A 22,884-nucleotide genomic window follows, 5' to 3' on the forward strand; every position below is an offset into this window, starting at 1 on the left:
CTCAAAATGAATCGGCCTAAGGCTGCAATCCATCCAGTTAGCTTTTGTACAGATTTCACGCTGTCCACGATGGCGAGGAACTTGCCCGACCCGACCCCGAAAGCACATTTTTCGGGGTTGATCTTCATGTTATATTTCCTCAAAATCTTGAATGTTTCCTACAAAAGGGTCAAATGGTCCTCTGCGCGTAGGGATTTAACTAGCATGTCATCAATATAAACTTCCATTAATTTACCTATTTGTTCTTCGAACATTTTATTTACTAGGCATTGGTAAGTAGCCCCTGCATTTTTGAGTCCGAAGGGCATCATATTATAGCAATATGATCCATTTTTGGTGACAAACGAAGTATTTTCCTTGTCCTTCGGGTTCATCTGGATTTGATTATACCCGGAATAGGCATCGAGAAAAGTGAGGATCTCGTGGCCGGCCATGGCATCGATCATTCGATGAGAAATCCTTGTTCTATTTGTTCATGCGATGAGAAATCCACATTTGGGGCACGCTTTGTTCAAATCCTTATAGGTCAAACACATTCTAAGTTTGCTCCCCTTTTTAGGCACTACAACTACATTGGCTAACCATTCGGGATATTTCACCTCCCGAATGGACCCTATATTGAGAAGTTTGGTTACCTCGTCCTTTATGAAAGCGTGCTTTTCCTCGGACTGGGGTCTTCTTTTTTGCTTCACCGGTCTGAACCTATGGTCCAAGCTTAACCGATGCGTCGTTATGTCCGGTGGGATCCCTGTTATATCTAAATGGGACCAGGAAAAATAATCAATGTTATCGATAATAAATCAAACAATTTTTTTCCTGAGTTCAGGGCTCAACTCCGTCCCCAGGTATACCTTTCGTTCGGGCCAATGTTTGATTAGTATCATTTGCTCCAGTTCCTCAATTATTGATTTGGTGGCGTCAGAATCATCGGGGATCATGAAGGATCGAGGGATCCTCGGATCATCATCTTCTTCGATCTTCTGGTTATCTAACTGGGTCGAAACCGACATCTGTGATTGCTATTTGGTGTTCCGTTCTCCTTCTGAGCCCGATCCCTTTATCGGCGAAGGTGAGGATATTGATTTTGTTTCCTCGACGACGAACATTTATTTTGCGGCCGGTTGTTCTCCGTACACTGTTTTGACACTTCTCGATGTTGGAAATTTGAGGACCTGGTGTAGGGTCGAAGGCACAACTCTCATGTTGTGGATCCATGGCCTTCTAAAAAGGGCGTTGTATCTCATGTCACCTTCGATCACGTGAAACTTTGTTTCCTGGATGGTTCTGGCCACGTTTATTGGTTGGATTATCTCGCCTTTGGTGGTTTCACATGCCATATTGAATCCGTTTAGAACCAGAGTCGCGGGTACGATCTGGTGCTGCAGACAGAGCTGTTCCACGACCTTCAATCTGATGATGTTGGCCGAGCTACCTCGGTCGATTAACACACGCTTAATTTTAGTTTTATTCACGAGTACAGATATTACCAGTGCATCATTATGAGGTTGGATGACTTCTTCTTCATCTTCATCATCGAAGGACAAAGTCCCTACGGGTGTGTAATCTTGAGTCCGAGATCGCTTTTCCATCACAATCGATGTTTTAGTATGTTTAAGCGCTCCCTAAGGGGTATCGACACCACCGATGATCATGTGAATGACGTGCTACGGTTCCTCTTGCTCGTTTTGCTTGCCGAAATCCCTATTTTTAAAATGATTCTTCGCCCTATCACTCAGAAATTTCCGAAGGTGCCCTTTGTTAAATAAGCGGGCTACTTCCTCTCTTAATTGCCTACAATCTTCCGTTCTGTGGCCATGGGTGCCATGATATTCACACATTTGATTGGGATTCCTTTGGGCAGGATCGGTCTGCATGGGTCGAGGCCATTTTATTTCTTTGATGCGTCCGATAGCCGACACGATGGCGGATGCATCAAAGCTGAAGTTATACTCTGATAATCGAGGTGCTTCTATAGGATCAAAATATTTATCAAATCCGCTCTTGCTCATAAGTCCCCGAGAATTTTTTTCTCGATCAATCCTTCGACTGTTTCGAACTGTATTGCGTGCCGAACCATTGTTCATCTGATCTGCAATGTACGGTTGGTATCGGTCTCTACTCGACCTCTGTTCTCTGTCGATCTCCCTTTGGCTTTTAGTAGCTGTCTTGCTCTGATGCACGGGTCCATACGTAGCTCCCAACTAATCATCATCGACCCTAATTTTCGATTGATATCGATTGTGTATATCTGCCCAAGTTATTGCTGGATACTCGATCAAATTTTGTTTTAGCCGACGTGATGCTGTCAAACTTATTTCGTTCAACCCTTGGGTGAAAGCTTGTACGGCCCCATCGTCTATGACCGGTGGCAATTCCATGCGTTCTATTTGAAATCGGGATACGAATTCCCTCAGCATTTCATTACCCCTTTGCTTTACTTTGAAGAGGTCTGATTTCCTTGTTGCAACCTTTATGGCACCAACATGTGCCTTTACGAACGAATCTGCTAACATGGCAAAAGAATTGATGGAATTTGGTGGTAAATTGTGATACCAGATCATTGCTCCCTTCGAGAGGGTCTCCCCGAACTTTTTCAACAACACGGATTCGATCTCATTGTCCTCCAAGTCGTTACCTTTGATGGCACATGTGTAAGAGGTGACATGTTCGTTAGGATCGGTTGTACCGTTATATTTGGGAATTTTGGGCGTACGAAATTTCTTGGGGATTGGCTTTGGGGCCGCACTCAAGGGAAAAGGCTTTTGTATGAATGTTTTCGAATCAAGCCCTTTCATCATTGGTGGAGCCCCCGGGATTTGATCGACCCTGACATTGTATGTTTTCACTCTCTTGTCGTTGGCTTCGACTTGTTTTGTGAGTTCCTCGAGCAATTTAGTAATTTCGGGAGTGGTCCCCGATTCTTGCTCGTTTGATTTTACTACGTCGGGCTCCGTTCTGGGGGTGATTTCTTGAAGCGGATTGGAATCCGGCCTGCTCTGTTTATGAGTTTGACTTTGTAAATGAGCTATCACTACTAGTTGGGCATGTAGCATCTCGAAGATCATACGCAAGCTGGCCCCAATTTTCCCCGCGTTATGGGTGCCTCGGGCTACTGTGAGACCCCAGGTATTTCTCTCTTCTCTTACGTAATATACGTAACATTGAGTGGTTATATTAGGTATATATAATTGGGTATAGCACATTGGGAGAATAAGACTGAAAATTTGTGGTAATATCAAGGAACTAAACTAAAGCTTTAAGTCAAAGGAATCCCTTAAACAAAGGTTCATGGTTAAAGAAATGGCTCGGGTAGCACCCCGCGCGTTCGAAAGGTTTAAGTTAACTTGCACCTGTGGGATAAGACTAAGAGTGTATAATATACTAAGAATAATGTGTTATGAGGTATTATAATATCACACTGGTCACATGTTAAGTTTTGGAGTCAAGCAAGTTGCGAAATAAAGGTCGGCATAAGTTATAGTAAATTTCTCTAATAAATTTTCTAAACTTTGGATCACATGTATCAGATAATTTCTCCCAATATATAAAGGGTTATGGGACCCACAACCTACCAAATCGAAGGTCTACGAGTCTAGTTTGCAACCAAATAAATCTCACATCAAACCGACATTGGAGTAAAAAGTTATGACTGTTTTACCGCGGACTGTCCAGGCTGAAATCGGGTCACGAACCGGGTCGGGTCAAACAAGTGGTATAAGTCGGAAAATCCGACTTTTAAGACCCCAAAACATTTCTCTTCGTTCCAAAACAGTGAGAAATCTTAAGAGAGGGTTTCATGGTATTCTTGAGTGATTAAGGTGCGTTTTTAGCGATTTCTATCGTTAAAGTTTGCCCCCGTGCCTAGAAGCGCAATCTCTACGCTTTGCAATCGTTTTCCCCTTCTATTAGCTGTGTTTGGAGCTATTTTTGGAAGATAGAAAATTGTTGTTCTTGCTGGTTTTTCAGGATTTATACTTTGTTTGCCAAGTTAATCATCTTGGGACTCTTTTATGATCGGTTTTACAAAGTTCTACGGGCGATTCGTCAAGTTAGGGTCATATGGCAAATCTGCCGATTTAAACTCATTTATGAACTATTTATATGTGCGTATAAGCTGCATATATATAGTGGTTTCAAAGCTTAGGACGTAAGGAAGAACTTTCGTGAAGGAACTACAGGAATTTGGACGTTCGTTGGAGAGGTATGTTAAGGTTAAGCTTCATCCTTCCTTTTAGCACGAATTTTAGGAAATTCCTAAGACGCCGAATGTGATATTTTACTATTCTGTTGCTAGAAAGACCTTCTGTGAAAGGCATTGGTATCGTAGCTAAAGTATTTTCATGATGCTATTAGGTTGATATTCCACTCGTTCGGTTAAAAAGGGTATTCGACATCTATATATGTCATTTTGTCGGCTTTCTTAAATATATGTCCATATATATGAATTCTTATTCATCTTTGGGTTGTGTGACTTAAAAATAAAGGCATTTAGTATTTGCGATCAGTCCTTCTTCCTTGTTAAAGTGTATTTTAAAATCTCTAAAGTGACACGTCGATTTCAAAATTCTCAAATATAAATTTTATGTTTAAACTACTAAAACATTTGATTTTTTTGAAATACTTTATTTTACTAATTATCAAGAAATCAGGTATAAGGACTAAGTGAAGCACCTTAAGCTTTTTATGAACATATTCAGAGTTAAGTTATCTTTCTAAAATTCGAGTTAAGTTTTCAAACTTATTAAAAAAGATATGAGGTTCCACGAGACATTTGTATACGATACGAAGGTGATTATGAGATTATGAGAATAAGAGTACCAATGAGCCAAGGTTGGCTAAGTTCTTGTTATGGCTTATTATGTGCATTCAAAGTTCATATCATACATGACATATTATGCATGGACTTCGAGCTATAATCGGAGGTAAGGGGCCTATTTGCCCGAAAGACTATATATATTGTACAGATGGCAACAGGTTGGCAATATGATACCGGTTAGCTACCGGGAGAGACCGCCATTGCTAGCATTTGGTTGGGTATGTCATGCATTTACATCAATATATATGTATTCACGACATACGATTACACGAGCATACCATGCATATTTTATTACTATGAGGTCGGATGTCGGCCATGGAGGCTATCAGAGTTTCAGTGTCAGGTGGTATCTTTATTACCTTTTTACATCAGCTATGTATGATTCTACTTTCTTCCTTACATACCAGTACATTTTTATTCATACTGATGTCCCATTGCCTGGGGACACTGTATTTTTGTTTCGTGCGTGCAGGTCCAGGTAGGGACTCTGATCGACCCCTTTGCTAGGATTTCGGGGTTCAGCTGTGAGTTGGTAAGCTCCACCTCTTCCTGGAGCTTTCATAGGATGGTTACTTTTGTTGTACAGTTTGGGTATAGTTGGGGCCTTATCCCGACAGTGCTTATGACACTCTTAGAGGCTATTGTGGACATAATATTCTGGGTTTCTTTTTGCTGCTTTTCAGTCTCCAGCCCATAGGCTTGGCATGTATATATAGGTGTGTAGGCATGTATGTCTTCAGTCGCGGCCTCGTCAGCCAGCTAGTATTTTATTATTTTGGCTTGTCTACCTATGTTTATATGGCTTATTGTTATTCATGTCATAACCTTACGGTCCAGGCTTAGTATTTCAGATATTGTGCAGCCCGATCTGTTGGGCCCCCAGTCTAATTAGCTAGTATGTTTAGTGGCTAACTCGATCGAATACAGTATCGAGTGCCAGTCGTGCCTCCCCTAGTTTGGGGCGTGACAAACTTGGTATCAGAGCAGGTCGTATTCGAGGGAGTCCACAAGCCGTTTCTAGTAGAGTCTTGCTTATGGGTGTGTTGTGCACCACACTTATAATCAGGAGGCTATGAGGCATTTAGGAATGGTTACATTTCTTTCAATTAATAGATCGTGCAATAGAGCGAAGCTATAAGAACATATGAAATCTAAATCGCGCTTTGTGTTTCCTATCTAACAGGCTACCTACGCTCAGGAGATGGCACAGCGAGAGATAGGTATGGATCCCGGAGAAGGTACCGATCGTTCCCCACCGGGTCAGAGGGATAGATTTCCCTTAGAGGCTTACAGTGAGTCTCCAGTACCCCTAGTTTCAGCTTCCCCAGAACTTGTTGGAGCCCAGGGAGATGCAGTACCCCCAGCCTCACCAGTTCCATTGGTACCTGAGGCAGCACACAGGACCTCCAGCACCTATTGTTCCCCCATCATAGACTGGGGAGCAGGGGATGAGGGAGGCTGTTCAGTTGCTGACTAGGATGGTTTCTATTCATGAGCGACAGCTAGAGTCAGGTGCAGATGCCCGGAGAGATCGTATAGGATGCTCGACAGTACGAGAGTTTCTTCACTTGGCCCCTCCATTATTTACAGGATCCAGTTCCACTGAGGATCCCCAGGACTTTATAGACCATATGTAAAGAGTATTGAGGGTGATGCACGCCTCCGTCACTGAGGCTGTGGAGTTGGCTTCTTTTCGACTACGTGATGTAGCCGTCCTATGGTATGAGGCATGGGAGAGATCTAGAGGACCTGATGCTCCGCCAGCAGAGTGGGAGGACTTCTCTGAGGCTTTTTAGCCCATTATTTTCCACGGGAGGTTCGGGAGACCCGTCTTGACCAGTTTCTTAGCCTAAAGCAGGGGGATATGAGTGTGAGGGATTATAGCCATAAGTTTAATTCTTTGGCAAGGTATGCACCAGATATAGTATGTACCATGAGGGCTAGAGTTCATCATTATGTGGATGGTTTGGGGGATCATCTGATTAGAGACTGTAGGGTTGCATCCCTATCGGATGATGTAGATATTTCCCGCATACATGCTTTCGCTCAGACTACAGAGGACCTTTCCCGTAGGATTCGTGATACTCGCAAGGATAGGGAGCCGAGTAAGAGGGCTCGTACTATGGGGTCTTATAGGGAGCCACGAGTTGATTTTAAGCCCCCACTCCATCGATATCCACCTCAGTCAGCAGGTAGTTTCCCACCACAGATGCAGGACCAGCGGTTTGATCGTTATATTCAGTCAGGACCGGGGCAGAGCTCAGGCCAGCCTGAGGGCCGTCGACAGGAGCGTTCTGCACAGATGAGACAGCTTACTCCTCCATGTACTCAGTGCGGTAAGCTGCACACCGGGCAATGTAGACAGGGTTCGAGTGCATATTTTCATTGTGGGCAGATAGGACATTATATTAGCCGGTGCCCGGGGTTAGGCAGAGGTACACCAACTCAGCTTTCAGGATTCACAGCAGCCTCTTCGCCCTCAGTCCGTGCTCCCCGACCAGGTCCACAGTCTACTCAGGTCCGTGGTAGGGGGAGAGGTGGAGGAGACACCTCAGGTTCTAGTGGTGGCCAGAACCGTTTTTATGCACTCACAGGCCGACAGGATTCAGAGGCATCCCCAGATGTTGTCACAGGTATATTGACAATACATTCTCATGCCATTTATGCATTGATGGATCCCGGCTCTATATTTTCATATATTACTCCATTTATTGCTGGTAAGCTTGACATGAGATCTGAGTTGTTGCCACAGCCAGTTGAGGTGTCTACACCAGTTGGCGACTCTATTATAGCTAATCATGTCTATCGAGATTGTACAGTGTTAATTAATGACCGTCCAACCTTTGTTGATTTAGTTGAATTGGTTATGCTAGACTTCGATGTCATTATGGGTATGGATTGGTTGGCAGCTTGTTATGCTAATATTGATTGTCGTGCAAAGTTGGTCCGATTTTATTTTCCCGGTGAGCCTGTCCTTGAATAGAAAGGTAATGCAGCCACGCCCAAGGGTAAGTTTATTTCATACCTTAGGGCTCGGAAGTTTATTGCTAAAGGTTGTATATACCATTTGGTTCATGTTATAGATATAGATAAGGAGCCAACGACTCTTCAGTCGGTTCCTATTGTGAATGAATTCCCGACGGTATTCCCTGACGAGCTTCCAGGAATTTCCCCCGAAAGGGAAATCGATTTCGCTATAGATTTTCTTCCTGATGCGCAGCCTATATCCATTCCTCCCTAAAGAATCCTGCAAAGCTAAGGGAATTGAAGGAACAACTGAAGGACTTGCTTGATAAAGGCTTTATTAGGCCAAGTACATCCCCATGGGGTGCTCCGGTGCTCTTTGCTCGAAAGAAAGATGGGTCCTTGCGGATGTGCATTGACTACAGGCAACTAAATAAAGTCACTATCAAGAATAAGTATCCTCTTCCATGGATTGATGACTTGTTCGACCAGTTATAAGGTGCCAAATGCTTTTCGAAGATCGACTTGCGATCCGGTTATCATCAGCTATGAGTCAGGGATATTGATATCCCAAAAACAATATTTAGGACGAGGTATGGCCATTTTGAATTCCTTGTCATGTCTTTCGGGCTTACAAATTCCCTAGCAGCCTTTATGGATCTTATGAATCGGGTATTCAAACCATTCTTGGATCAATTTGTGATTTTATTTATTGACGACATCATATTCACGATCGGAAGCCGAGAATGCGGACCACTTGCGAGCTGTATTGCAGACTCTCCAGGACTACAGGTTATATGCTAAATTCTCTAAATGTAAATTTTGGCTAACTTCTATAGCTTTTCTTGGTCATGTTATTACCGGCGATGGTATCAAGGTTGATGGCCAAAAGATTGAAGCTGTGATGACTTGGCCGAGGCCCTTGAATCCGACAGAGGTTCATAGCTTTTTAGGCTTGGCAGGGTATTACCGAAGGTAAGTGGAGGGATTTTTCTCTATCTCTGCACCATTGACGAAACTGAAACATAAGGGAGCTAAGTTTTAGTGGACTGAGGCATGTGAACAAAGTTTTCAGGAACTAAAGAAAAGGCTTACTACGGCACCTGTCTTGACTCTTCCGGATGGCACCGAGGCTTATGTTGTATATTGTGATGCCTGGAGAATTGGCCTAGGTTGTGTTCTTATGCAGCATGGTAAGGTTATCGTGTACGCCTCCAGACAGTTGCGAAAACATGAACAGAACTATCCTACGCACGATCTTGAGTTAGCCGCAGTTGTATTTGCCCTAAAGATTCGGCGGCATTATCTATATGGGGTTCATATTGATGTTTTCACCGACCACCAGAGCCTTCAGTATTTATTTAAACAGAGGGAGCTGAACCTACGAAAAAGAAGATGGCTAGAATTACTAAAGGACTATGATGTTGATGTTTTATATCATCCCGGCAAAGCTAATATTGTTGCTGATGCCCTTAGCCGGAAGTCCAAGGGCAGTCTAAGCCATGTTGAAGCTGATAAGGTCAAGATGACCAAATATCTATGCCAGCTAGCTAGTTTGTAGATGCGTTTGGTAGATACAAAGGGTGGACGGATTCTCGTTCAGAATACGGCAAAATCTTCTTTTGTTACTGAAGTGAAAGAGCGACAACACGAGGATCCCGAGCTTATAAAACTGAGGGAAAGTATTCCACAGCAGCGACAACCTTTATTTGAGCTATCTGGAGATGGAGTCCTTAGATACCAGGGCCGCTTATGTGTACCGTCAGTAGGAGAGCTCCGTGCCAAGATTCTTTCGGAGGCCCATTATTCTAGATATGCAGTTCATCCCGGAGCGACAAAGATGTATCGGGACCTTCGACAGATCTATTGGTGGAATGGAATGAAAAAAGATATCGCGGAGATGGTAGCCCAATGTCCCAACTGCTAGCAAGTTAAACCCGAACATCAGAGGCCTGGAGGCCTAACTCAGTGTATTGAGCTTCCATTATGGAAATGGGACATGATAAATATGGACTTCATAACTGGTTTGCCTCGCACTCCACAGATGTATGATTCTATTTGGGTAATTATTGATAGGCTTACAAAATTTGCTCATTTCCTGCCAGTCAGGACGACATATTCAGCCGAAGATTACGCCAAGCTTTACATTCGAGAGATTGTTCGCCTTCACGGAGTGCTATTATCTATTATCTCTGATCGAGGGGCTCAATTTACAGCATATTTTTGGAAATCTTTTCAGAAGGTCTAGGCACGCAGGTAAATCTTAGCATCGCTTTTCATCCGCAAACTGATTGACAGGTAGAGCGTACTATTCAGACAATTAAGGATATGTTACGTTCCTGCGTGCTAGATTTTAAAGGAAGTTGGGATGATCATCTACCTCTTATTGAGTTCGCTTATAATAACAGCTTCTAAGCTAGTATTCAGATGGCTCCTTACGATGCACTATACGGGGGGAAGAGTAGGTCGCCGATCGGTTGGTTCGAGGTCGGGGAAGCAGAGTTGCTAGGTCCTAACTTAGTCCAGCAAGTAATAGAAAAGGTAAAACTTATTAGAGACCGGCTGCGTACAGCACAAAGTAGGCAAAAGTCTTATGCAGATGTTCGATGACGAGACTTAGAGTTTGATGTAGAAGATTCGGCTTTCCTGTAAGTATCGCCTATGAAGGGCGTCATGCGATTTGGAAAGAAGGGGAAGCTCAGCCCTCAGGTATGTTGGACCGTATAAGATTATTCGGAGGATAGGTAGGGTGGTGTACGAGCTTGATTTGCCTTTAGAATTGGAAGCAGTCCATCCTATGTTTTATGTATCTATGTTGCGGAAGTGCATTGGAGATCCTTCACGTATTACGCCCATTGAGGATATTCACATTACTGAAGACTTATCTTATGCAGAGGTACCAGCAGTTATTTTAGATCGGCAGGTAAGGAAGCTTCGAACTAAAGAAGTGGCTTCCGTGAAAGTGTTATGGCGAAATAACAACATCGAGGAAATGACCTGTGAAGCTGAGGAGGAAATGAGGAAGAAGTACCCCTACCTATTTACGACTTAAGGTGAGTCGCATTTAAATAATTGCCAATTATTTCTTTACAGTAACTTAATTGGATTTTAAATGACTTGAAAGTGCAATTTAAATTTCTTATTGCGAGATAGCTATACGAAGCCTAGTAGTTGGAATCTTCAGAATTTGATTTATGCTTTGTAAATATAACAAATATAGCCTCGCAAATAACATATTAGCGGACAAGAAATGAAATCAAAGAATTGACTTGACCCATTCGCAGACGAATGTTCTTAAGGGGGGGAGACTGTGAGACCCCAGGTATTTCTCTCTTTTCTTACGTAATATACGTAACGTGGCGTGGTTATATTAGGTATATATGATTGGGTATAGCACATTGGGAGAATAAGACTGAAAATGTGTGGTAATATCAAGGAACTAAACTAAAGCTTTAAGTCAAAGGAATCCCTTAAACAAAGGTTCATGGTTAAATAAATGGCTCGGATAGCACCCCGCGCGTTCGGAAGGTTTAAGTTAACTTGCACTTGTGGGATAAGACTAAGAGTGTATAATATACTAAGAATAATGTATTATGAGGTATTATAATATCACACTGGTCACATGTTAAGTTTTGGAGTCAAGCAAGTTGCGAAATAAAGGTCGGCAGAAGTTATCGTAAATTTCAATAATAAATTTTCTAAACTTTGGGTCAAATGTATCAGATCATTTCTCCCAATATATAAAGAGTTATGGGACCCACAACCTACCAAATCGAAGGTCTACGAGAGTCTAGTTTGCAACCAAATAAATCTCACATCAAACCGACATTGGAGTAAAGAGTTATGGCTGATTTACCGCGGACTGTCCGGGCTGAAATCGGGTCGCGAATTGGGTCGGGTCAAACAAGTGGTATAAGTCGAAAAATCCGACTTTTAAGACCCCAAAACATTTCCTCTTCGTCCCAAAACAGTGAGAAAGCTTAAGAGAGGGTTTTATGGTGTTCTTGAGTGATTAAGGTGCGTTTTAACGATTTCTATCGTTAAAGTTTGCCCCCATGCCTAGAAGCGCAATCTCTACGCTTTGCAATCGTTTTTCCCTTCTATTAGCTGTGTTTGGAGCTATTTTTGGAAGATAGGAAATTGTTGTTCTTGCTGGTTTTTCAGGATTTATACTTGGTTTGCCAAGTTAATCATCTTGGGACTCTTTTATGATCGTTTTTATAAAGTTCTACCGGCGTTTCGTCAAGTTAGGGTCATATGGCAAATCTGCCGATATAAACTCATTTATGAACTGTTTATAAGTGCGTATAAGCTACATATATATAGTGGTTTCGAAGCTTAGGATGTAAGGAACAACTTTCGTGAAGGAACTACAGGAATTCGGACGTTCGTTGGAGAGGTATGTTAAGGTTAAGCTTCATCCTTCCTTTTAGCACGAATTTTGGGAAATTCCTAAGACGCCGAATGTGATATTTTACTATTCTGTTGCTAGAAAGACCTTCTGTGAAAGGCATTGGTATCGTAGCTGAAGTATTTTCATGATGCTATTAGGTTGATATTCCACTCGTTCGGTTAAAAAGGGTATTCGACATCTATATATGTCATTTTGTCGGCTTTCTTAAATATATGTCCATATATATGAATTCTTATTCGTCTTTGGGTTGTGTGACTTAAAAATAAAGGCATTTAGTATTTGCGATCAGTCCTTCTTCCTTGTTAAAGTGTATTTTAAAATCTCTAAAGTGACACGTCGATTTCAAAATTCTCAAATATAAATTTTATGTTTAAACTACTAAAACATTTGATTTTTTAGAAATACTTTATTTTACTAATTATCAAGAAATCAGGTATAAGGACTAAGTGAAGCACCTTAAGCTTTTTATGAACATATTCAGAGTTAAGTTATCTTTCTAAAATTCGAGTTAAGTTTTCAAACTTATTAAAAAAGATATGAGGTTCCACGAGACATTTGTATGCGATACGAAGGTGATTATGAGATTATGAGAATAAGAGTACCAATGAGCCAAGGTTGGCTAAGTTCTTGTTATGGCTTATTATGTGCATTCAAAGTTCATATCATACATGACATATTATGCATGGACTTCGAGCTATAATCGGAGGTAAGGGGCCTATTTGCCCGAAAGACTACATATATTGTACAGATGGCCACAGGTTGGCAATATGATACCGGTTAGCTACCGGGAGAGACCGCCATTACTAGAATTTGGTTAGGTATATCATGCATTTACATCAATATATATATGTATTCATGACATATGATTACACGAGCATACCATGCATATTTTATTACTATGAGGTCGGATGTCGGCCATGGAGGCTATCAGAGTTTCAGTGTCAGGTGGTATCTTTATTACCTTTTTACATCAGCTATGTATGATTCTACTTTCTGCCTTACATACCAGTACATTTTTATTCGTACTGATGTCCCGTTGCCTGGGGACACTGTATATTTATTTCATGCGTGCAGGTCCAGGTAGGGACTCTGATCGACCCCTTTGCTAGGATTTCGGGGTTCAGCTGTGAGTTGGTAAGCTCCACCTCTTCCTGGAGCTTTCATAGGATGGTTACTTTTGTTGTACAGTTTGGGTATAGTTGGGGCCTTATCCCGACAGTGCTTATGACACTCTTAGAGGCTATTGTTGACACAATATTCTGGGTTTCTTTTTGCTGCTTTTAGTCTCCATCCCATAGTCTTGGCATGTATATATAGGTCTGTAGGAATGTATGTCTTCAGTCGTGGCCTCGTCAGCCAGCTAGTATTTTATTATTTTGGCTTGTCTACCTATGTTTATATGGCTTATTGTTATTCATGTCATAACCTTACGGTCTAGGCTTAGTATTTCAGATATTGTGCTGCCCGATCTGTTGGGCCCCCAGTCTAATTAGCTAGTATGTTTAGTGGCTAACTCGATCGAATACAGTATCGAGTGCCAGTCGTGCCTCCCCTAGTTTGGGGCGTGACAGCTACGGATCGGGTACCGCCCTGGATTCTTCTTTCCGGTTTGAAATGTTGATGCGCCTCTAGAGCTATTTGTGAATTGACATCCAATGGTACTTCGGCTCGAATTTCGGGTGCTTCGATTCGAACCTCAGTGCCATTATCGAAGGGGCTTCCGGCCTCGGGTGCCAAGTTGTTGGTTTCATCTTGAAGGCCGGCTTCGTGGTCGATAGGTAAAGCCATTCCTGATTTGAAGTTGTAAGTTGGTGTGTACTGTAGGTTTATATCAAACAATCACCGTTATCTTTAGCCCCACGGTGGGCGCCAAACTGTTTACCCGAAAAATCGGATAATATTAAATTTATGTATGGTTCTAAGGATATGTAATATCCTTTGATACAAAAATAACAATACAAGTATTTTGACTATGAGAATGAGAATGATGAATAGAAAATATGATGAAGTAAGACAAGCATAAGGAGATATCTTTGTCTATAAGAAAAGGTCTGTTGTTTTCCAATCTTTCCCCCCCGGCTCCAGTGTTTACAAGGATCCCCCTTTTATAATAGAGGGTCATTACATTATTTATAATAAAAATAATAAAATAAAGCATATAATGGAGAACCCATGATGATTTGTCTCTTCCTCGATTCCCGCCAAGATTCTCTCTCTTGGTGCGATTGTAATGACTCTTGTTTGTGAGCTCGATACTGGCTCGAACCCATCACTGGGTCGGCCCTTCAGTCTTGGCTCGAGTTCGACCTTCGGGGTGGGCGTGATGCACTTCCGACCTCGAAGCAATACCTCGGGCTCGATAAGATTATCGAGCCGACTCCTCGAGCAGTCTTCGGGCTCGAGGCTCGTTTGTACCGTCTTCAGATCTTATTGCCAAAATTCTACTCCGGTTTCATGCCACTCGATCTTGATCGAACATAGAAAAATCGAAATCTATTTTGACCGTATACAATGCATTCCACCGGGGCGACTGGATATCTTTTTTCTAAGATATGTTTCATTCAAACTCAAGCAATAAACAGTAATTATTGAAGAGATAGACACATTGGTCTATCCGTATATAGACTATGGGAATACTTCTTTGTTAAGGTGCAACGTACTAATAAACTATATTCACATGGTTTATCCGTATATAGACTATGGGAATACTTCTTTGTCAAGGTGCAACATACTAATAAACTATATTCACTAACTCTACTAATAAACTATATTCACTAACTCTACAAGGTGCAGTGTCCTAGCCTATATTGTTCGGACTTTCCAAAAATATCGTTGGGGGCGTGTTGGATCTTCCAAAAATATTGTATTTTTTAAGGATCCAACAAAGATATAACAATATTTTGAAAAGTCCGCGCAACATATCTAATCTTTCGGCCTGCTCAGTGTTCTTTTCTCTTTAGGCACTGAATTTATTGTAGCCACGGCGTGGTTTGTTATCTTTTATGCTATTTCGAGATCTTATGAGTTTAAGTCTTAATCACTAGATTTTACACAATCAACTCACATAAAAATTAATTCTATTTCATAACATTGTTGATAACCATAAGGGAGGTAATTTTTTAACATTATGGGGTACTGTGTTCAGTAAAAGAAAAAAGCGAACCTTTGGGCTCTTTAAAAAGTAAATATCATTCGCCCGGGAATTTGCATATATATCCGATATTTGGGTCATTATTGAAGCTATACCCTTATTGTATAAAAATTTGCAAGTTTACCCGCTTTAAAATTAACTTAAGTCTGAAGTTAGAAAAATTCGCGTATGAAGATGCAAACTTAAGATGTATTTAGGAGTGTTTTAGTCTGAAGTGTTAGCTAATATTTGCATGCACTTAAAATGCTTTTAGTTTGAAGTACAAAATTACACTTAAGATGTACTTAATCCTTAATTGGTCAGAAGTGCAGCTAATTTTTGCATGCACTTAAGACTTTTTAGTTAGAAGTGAAAATTTTCCAAAAATAAAAACTTTGTTCTTCAAATTTCAACAATTCAACACACAATCTACTCCAGATGAGCTCAAATATAAAACATAATTTTCAAATATTATAAAAAAGCAAAACCCAATCATCAATTAGTCAAAATAACAACAAATCCATTTTGCAATTAAGAGGAAGAAGAAAAAACCCTAAGCAATAACAAAAATAGGAGCGCCATACCAATTCACTATTATAAAGCACTATAAAACACCTTAAAGCCTAGTTACCACAATACGTAGATCCACCGTCATTTTTTTTTCACATCAACTAAAGTTCTGTTTGTCCATAAGAAATTTTTTACTTTTTTAGAATTTTTTAAAACTTTTTTCGGCATCATTTTTTGGTCATGAAAATTTCAAATTTCACTTGAAGTTGAATTTTGAAAATTTTCGATAATTTAAAAATTTTCAAAAAATTATTTTTCAAATTGTTCACTTCAGCTCAATCACAAAAATTCAAAAACAGTTCAAAATTATATTGATGTCCTAACACAACTCTAATTTTCATATATCATTTTCAATTTTTTTTTTTTTTTTTAACTTTTTCCCAAAATTTCACAATTGTTATGTCCAAACACTATAAGAAAAGGTGTAACAGTTTTGGACCCCCACAAATTAAATTATGGGGGGGGGGGGGGGGGGTTAAGAAAAGCCATGGTAATCATCGCCACAAGGCTTTTTGTGGCAGTTTTAAAGAACCCCAACACGACCTCCGCAAATTAAATTTGTGATTAGTGGGAGTTTTAAAGTCAATTAAGGGCGGCTTAGTGACAATGTATAACCATCACAATGTGAGCTTTATGTTAAAAATAATTAATTAGTTGGGTGTATAATCTCCACAATATAATCTCTTTCATAAATTTTAATTTGTGGGGGGTTAATTACCATCACGAGTTGAATATTAAAATGCACTTTCTTCTCATTAAATATTACACGATTAAATAAGATCAAGCTTGTATCAGCATATGCATAAACAAAGAAATTATATACTAAATAATACTCATTATATAACAACAATCAAATTTCATTAATCATCCACAATAGCAACAGTCACAAATTCAAGTACTACAAATCATACTAAAGCAATATAAACTTAAGTAGCTCCTACACATTACTACTTAAAATCCATAAAAGCAATAGTAGTTCCACATTAAATAAATAACATTCTCAGTATTTGCTTGGTGATTCTGGTAACTGTTGCCCGATGATCCTCTTTCATCAACCGGTGAGGTAGGTTCACTCTGTGCATCATCACTTGGCTTGAAACAATAGAAAGAATATTTAGATAAAAAATCTGACCATTATACCATATTTAAAATTTTAATGCTTCCTTAAAATTATCTAGCTATGACCAAGATGAGGACTATATCCTCGTGACAATTCAGTTACATGTGGTTGAGGAGCAAACAGACCAACAAATTGCTCAGGAATTTTTTCTTCCTTTGATATCATGTAAGCTTTCAGTGCTGTAAGGTATCTACTAATTGGGACTTCAAATGAGTGACCTCTTGTTGCAAATAAGTGAAAGTTGCAGATGATGTATCGAAGCTAGATGAAGAATGGTTCAGCCCGTTAAGTCGTTGTTTGATATTCTTGAATGTATTTGAAGGAGCTGCTCCCATACCCATACATTGTACCCTTCCAGAATGCTCTGCCCCTAACACCTTGCCAATAATATCATCTGAGAAAATTTTAGATTCATTGGCATTGCCTTGAGTCAATTCAATTTGTTCCTACACGCAAACAAATTATCAATTAGTATGTACAGAAAGTAAGATTGAGATGTAAAATGTTAAAATAAAACTTCAAATAATGTCAGAGAAACACACCAAAGCTGAACTTACTACTATAGTCCTTGCCTCATTATTTACAAATAATCCATCATTTCTCTTATGAGTTTCGATAAACATCTTTCCCCGAGTAGGATATTCTCCAGTTTCCAAAAACTAAGAAATAGATAAACCAAACAGATTGTAATAAAGCATTTAAATTAGAGAACAAGTAAAAATTATTAAGTTAATATGAATACCATCTCATGTCGTCGTCTCGAGTTAGCTTTGGATCCACCAGTCTGAGGCATTGTTTGCTTGCGTCAAATTTCTTTATTTCTTCTACAACTTTCCTATCAACAAAATAATAACAACTTAAAAATTTATTCTAATATTTAATCATAACGACAACAAAATCTATTCAAATAACCAGTCTTACAATTGTTGATGATTTTAGACGATAAGCAATAAAACTAGCCCACTGATCTCTATTTATACCTGATGGTACATTGCTTAAAAGTTCAGTTCTGCTTTTGGCCGGGTCATAAAATTCATCCCACAACCTATGTCTATGTGTAGCCCACTTCTTATTCAAACTAGCATTTCAATATCTATATGCAATGGCATTGGTAGTCCTAAAAAAAGAACCGGGGCTTCAAATGAAAAAGAAAAATAAAGTTAGTTTTCTATACATGCATAAAAATCTAGTTACAATAAATAGACATATGTGTAATACCTTTAGCATAGTTTCAAAGCAGTCTTCCTTATAAATTTTAGGAATAACTGACGGTCCTGACCACATGTTAAAATTAATTGGGAAGAAATTGCCATCAATAGCCAGTAATTTACAATATCCGGCAAGCAACTCTTGCGCTTCCCCATATGCTGCATCATAGATATCAAAGTCCACAATAGAGGCCATGCCTTACTCATTGACTAGATTTTTGTTTGCTCATTCCCATGAAGGAAGGACAATGATAGACACAAACATAAAATACACAAGGAGTGGAGCAGTACTATGTAATAAAACTGCTCGTTCAACTCATGCAAAGGAAAAGGCATGTATGTATTCAAAGAATATTATATACATGGGAGAACACACATAGCATGGAACACTTTTATGGAATAATGCTGGATAATGAATATGCACAAGTAATGGCATGCGCGTTGGAGGACCATTTCATGGCACTGGCTAGATTGGGAACGGGGAAAGGGCAAGAACCAAGGCACAATAAGATACTTTTTGACAATTCAAAATATAACATTACCGTGACGATGCCTTTTGTAACGACCCGACCGGTCATTTTGAGCTCTAGTACGTTATTCAGTGGTTTGAAACGCTGAACAGCTTCACTGAAGATATTATGACTTGTGCGTATGGTCGGAATTGAATTTTGGGAAGTTCGGAGTTAGTTTGGGAAGAAAATTCTAAATTCGGAAGCTTTAAGTTGGAAGAATTGACTAAAGTGTGATTTTGAGTAAACAACCTCGGAATCGAGATTTGAAGGTTCCAACAGGTTCATACGATGATTTTAGACTTAGGCGTATGTCCGGATCGGGTTTTAGATGGCCCGGGAGCGTTTCGGCGCCTATTGTGGAAGGTTGGCATTTTGAAAGAAATTTATAAATTTGGGTTGAAGTGTATTTCAATGTTATCGATGTCCGTTTGGGATTCCGAGTCTGGGAATAGCTCCGTATGGTAGTTCTGGTATTGGGCCTAAGGCCATTTGGCTTACGCGAACGTGTAGAGGGGTACGCGAACGCGAAGGGGCGGGTCAGCTGGCCTTCGCGAACTCGATCAAAGGGTCGCGAACGCAAAGAGAGATTTCTGGGCAGTGAGTTGTTTTAAAACGAGATTTTGGCTATTTTCACTTTATTTCCTCCATGGGAGCCGGTCTTGGAGCAATTGTGGAGCTCCATCTTCATCATCTATGTCAAGGCAAGTGATTCACACCTATTGCAAGTTAAATACTTGAATTATATATGGATTTAGACATGAAAATTTATAGAAATTTGAGATTTTGAAGAAAAACCTAGAAATTAGTATTTTTGGAATTTGACTACGAAATGGGACATGGAATTTGGAATAAATTATATATTTGAGTTCATGGTGATATGTGTAAGGTTTATCTTCCAAAATTTTCGAAATCCGGGCACGTGTGCCCGAGGTTAATTTTATCGACTTTTCAAGTGGAGTTAGAAATTGTTATAAATTGGATTATAATAAGTATTAGAGTGTGTATTTATGAATTTGCACGTTTATTGACTAGTTTTGGAGCGTTGGGCATCGGTTCGAGTTATTGGAAGGGCTTGGGAGCCGGTTATGGAATTTCGGGGCGAGGTAAGTCTCCTTTCTAACCTTGTAAGAGGGAATTAATCCCATAGGTGAACTAAATTATTATGTGCTTCTATTTGTGAGGACTACGTACGCGCGAGGTGATGAGAGTCCATACGTAGCTACTAGCTATGCCTATGTCCGGGTAATTTTAGGCTTACATCATGCCTTGTGGGTATTGTTATTGATTTAATTTTATTGTTTGTCTTGGGAAGGGGCGGGATTGAGTTTGCTTATTAAATATTTTGAAAGGAGTTGAAATTGAGGAAAAATTGGGATCTTAAAAGTTTTCATTTGAATTTCGTATTTTGAAAAGAATAGAGGAATCGTATAATAACTTAAGAAATCTATGTGTAATCGTGTCGCAAGTATGATCCGCGAGCGGGATAATTTCTTAAATTTATATTTTACCGTGTCGCATGTATGATCCGGGAGCGGGGTAATAGATGCATCTATGGTTCGCGCCGTTCGACTCTCACATTGCACAATTTACATTTATATTAGATCGGGCCAAACGTACTCGGTGGTATTTGTGTGCGATAATAGAACATAAAGTTCCTTTTATAATTGTTATAAATTCTTTATTTGAAAGATCATTTGTTTTAAATGAAGGAAGGGATTTGAGTTCTTAAATATGGTAATGAATTGCTCAGTTATTTCTTGTTCTGAGTTTTATTGTTATATATATCTTGCTTAATTAGACTTTCATATTATCATATTGTTGGCCCTTAGTAAGTGTCGAAGTCGACCCCTCGTCACAACTTCTTCGAGGTTACGCGGGATACTTATTGGGTACGCATTAATTTACGTACTCATGCTACACTTGCTGCACATTTTTGTGTAGGTGCGATTATTGCGATGACTTAGGTGAGTTGCATTCCACGTTACGAGTCCGCAGCCAGCAAACCTCCTTCAGAGTACTTATAGTTTCCTGTCCAATTTGTATTCCGGACAGATGTTATATTTTATTTTATTTTCCTAGTTGATGTTCATGCACTTGTGACATCGGGTTTTGGGCGATTATGGGTTGCACTGTATTGGAACTTTTAAAGATATTATTATTTATTTTGTAAACTTTATCTTTTACTATTTAATTGAAGGAAATATGATTTCAGAAATATTATTAGAAACGAGAATCAAATTAAGTATTTATTTTTGGCCTGCCTGACAGCGGTGTCCGGTACCATCATGACCCTTATGAATTTTGGGTCGTGACACCCTTTTTATTGATTAAACTTCTATGGGTGGTGTTAACAATTGTTTGCTCATTCCTAGAAAGGGAGATTAATGGTAGGCATAAAGGAGAGCTGGGCAGTGCTCTACACAGCAAGCGTGGCTAAATTTGCAACAATATGCCAACCAATTGTGCAAAGATTTGACATTTAAGATGGGCGTCAAACGACATGAAGTTTACTGTCCAATTTTATATCTTATTTTAGCTTCATTAGACTACATTTTGTACTATCACTGTTAGATATTAATCTCAACTGCGATAACAGGGATTATGTGTTTTTGCAAATTTTATTTCATACACATTGTAGGACTTCTTGACTTTGTGTCTTTTATTTTAATTATATATACAAACTAGCCCTAAGCTCTTTACCTAGTGGATTTGCAAAACAAAACAAAAAATAACACTTGTCTACTGATAAAGAAAAGTGTTACTGGAGCAATTAAAAAGATCTTGAAAATTACTTAGCAGTAATCTCTAAAACTCCCATTTTCATTCAATAACATAAAAACAACTTTGAAAATAGAATCTTATACTGGTAAACTTGAATACTTTAAGAAAAACGTTTATATACAACAAAAACTCAAATGCGAAGCTACAAACATTTAAAACTGAAACTCAAATATTACTCTTTCTTATCAAATTAACATTGTTTACTGCTAAAAAAATGTTATTTGAGTCATTAAGAACACTCTTTTGTGAGATTAATCTCAAGCTCTCATTTTTATTCAATAACTGAAAGTGAATAGTTTTATAAATTTATATCCTTCAAAGAAAAAAAATATTAAAATCCTAAAACAAATCTGAATAAAACTCGGATGATCCAGAACGAACATTGAAGGGCCCATCAGGAACAAAATAAACAAGTAATTATGTATATAAAAAAATCAAAAAGATGAATAAAAGAGCGGAAAAACTCACCGGAAGGCCATATGTGAAGATTGCACCTCTATGTCTCCCTTTTTCCGGTAACCAGAACAAAAACAAAATACACATTACTGGCGTCTGAAAGATCACTTTTTAACCGTCTGATTCAGACACAACAAAAGATTCAACAGCTAAGATTTAATTCACTTCACTCCAAAGCCACCAAAACCCTTCTGCATAAACACCTAAAAATTTAACAAATCCAAACTGGGAACTAAAAGTCTCTCACCAAATAAAAAAATCAAAACGTGAAAATGAAATCAGTTGAAACTTACCGATTTACCATATCCGATTTACAAAACAGGATGAATACTAAAAGTAAGGGGAGGGGACTAGTAGAAAGGTGTTAAAGGCGGAAGTTTCTGGAGAAAAGGGGTTAAAGACGTGAAGGGTTGGGAAAATGAGGGAAAGGAAAAAATGTGGGAGAAAATAAAGGCGCTCTTTTTTTTTTATTTTTACGGTAGCCGGGGTTTATTTGCGTCACTTAATGACACCCCCCAAATTGATACAATTTGTGAAAATAGTAAAAACCTCCTCAATAAAACCTCCGCAAGTGGTCTATTTTCTTGTAGTGAAATGCCCACTAAGAAGAGAAGAAGAAAAAGAAAAGGGAGGAGGAGAAAAAAGTTCATCTAAGCCTTTTTCTTCTCTCTGGTTTAGAACTCCACCGCCCTCTTTCTTGGCCATCATTGCATCTTTTTCCTCAATTCCCTTCCAAAACCCTAAAACTCCCAAATCCCTAAACGCTCAGAACCTTTACAACCCCTAAACCCATTCTCGTTTTCATTCTTATTTTCATTTTTCAAACCCACTGTAACAATGAATTTTCGCGTCGAGAAAAATAAATAATCAAGACTAGATAATTGCGTAACAAATATAGTATTTGATTTCAATA

General features: G+C 39.3%; 3 protein-coding genes across 8 annotated transcripts; 2 read left to right on the plus strand and 1 right to left on the minus strand.

The window, feature by feature from the left end:
- Positions 1–6,680: 6,680 nt before the first annotated feature.
- On the plus strand, positions 6,681–9,341 carry LOC138904475 (uncharacterized). The gene is made up of 3 exons (XM_070192973.1): positions 6,681–7,779; positions 7,900–7,958; positions 8,970–9,341. The coding sequence occupies exons 1-3, from the start codon at positions 6,681–6,683 to the stop codon at positions 9,339–9,341; spliced, it is 1,530 nt and encodes a 509-aa protein (XP_070049074.1).
- On the plus strand, positions 9,342–9,707 carry LOC138904476 (uncharacterized). Its single transcript, XM_070192974.1, has one exon. It carries the CDS (start codon positions 9,342–9,344, stop codon positions 9,705–9,707), a length of 366 nt encoding a protein of 121 aa, XP_070049075.1.
- Positions 9,708–16,709: 7,002 nt separating this feature from the next.
- LOC104102982 (uncharacterized) lies at positions 16,710–22,179 on the minus strand. 6 transcript variants are annotated; one of them, XM_070195081.1, is made up of 5 exons: positions 21,984–22,179; positions 17,995–18,149; positions 17,757–17,849; positions 17,572–17,673; positions 16,710–17,460 (listed from the first exon to the last, which is right to left on the minus strand). In XM_070195081.1, exons 3-5 carry the CDS (start codon positions 17,805–17,807, stop codon positions 17,188–17,190), a joined length of 426 nt encoding a protein of 141 aa, XP_070051182.1. In that variant the 5' UTR covers positions 17,808–17,849; positions 17,995–18,149; positions 21,984–22,179; the 3' UTR covers positions 16,710–17,187. The 6 variants fall into 6 exon arrangements, with proteins under 6 accessions (XP_070051182.1, XP_070051181.1, XP_070051179.1 ...); XM_070195080.1 differs by having other exon boundaries at positions 17,995–18,381; XM_070195078.1 differs by having other exon boundaries at positions 17,995–19,450.
- Between the last annotated feature and the right edge of the window lie 705 nt (positions 22,180–22,884).

This window comes from Nicotiana tomentosiformis, chromosome 2 (assembly GCF_000390325.3).
Source record: "Nicotiana tomentosiformis chromosome 2, ASM39032v3, whole genome shotgun sequence".
Taxonomy (NCBI): Eukaryota; Viridiplantae; Streptophyta; class Magnoliopsida; order Solanales; family Solanaceae; genus Nicotiana; species Nicotiana tomentosiformis.

Bases quoted from the DNA above. Each gene is read 5' to 3' on its own strand.
- LOC138904475 (XM_070192973.1), top strand. From the start codon at position 6,681: ATGAGTGTGAGGGATTATAGCCATAAGTTTAATTCTTTGGCAAGGTAT. The intron at 7,780-7,899 runs GTGAGCCTGTCC...TTCATGTTATAG, and splicing joins GGTCCGATTTTATTTTCCCG to ATATAGATAAGGAGCCAACG. The intron at 7,959-8,969 runs GTATTCCCTGAC...GTTCTTATGCAG, and splicing joins TTGTGAATGAATTCCCGACG to CATGGTAAGGTTATCGTGTA.
- LOC138904476 (XM_070192974.1), top strand. From the start codon at position 9,342: ATGCGTTTGGTAGATACAAAGGGTGGACGGATTCTCGTTCAGAATACG.
- LOC104102982 (XM_070195082.1), bottom strand. From the start codon at position 17,807: ATGCCTCAGACTGGTGGATCCAAAGCTAACTCGAGACGACGACATGAG. The intron at 17,674-17,756 runs GTATTCATATTA...TCTATTTCTTAG, and splicing joins CGAGACGACGACATGAGATG to TTTTTGGAAACTGGAGAATA. The intron at 17,461-17,571 runs GTAAGTTCAGCT...GTTTGCGTGTAG, and splicing joins ATGAGGCAAGGACTATAGTA to GAACAAATTGAATTGACTCA.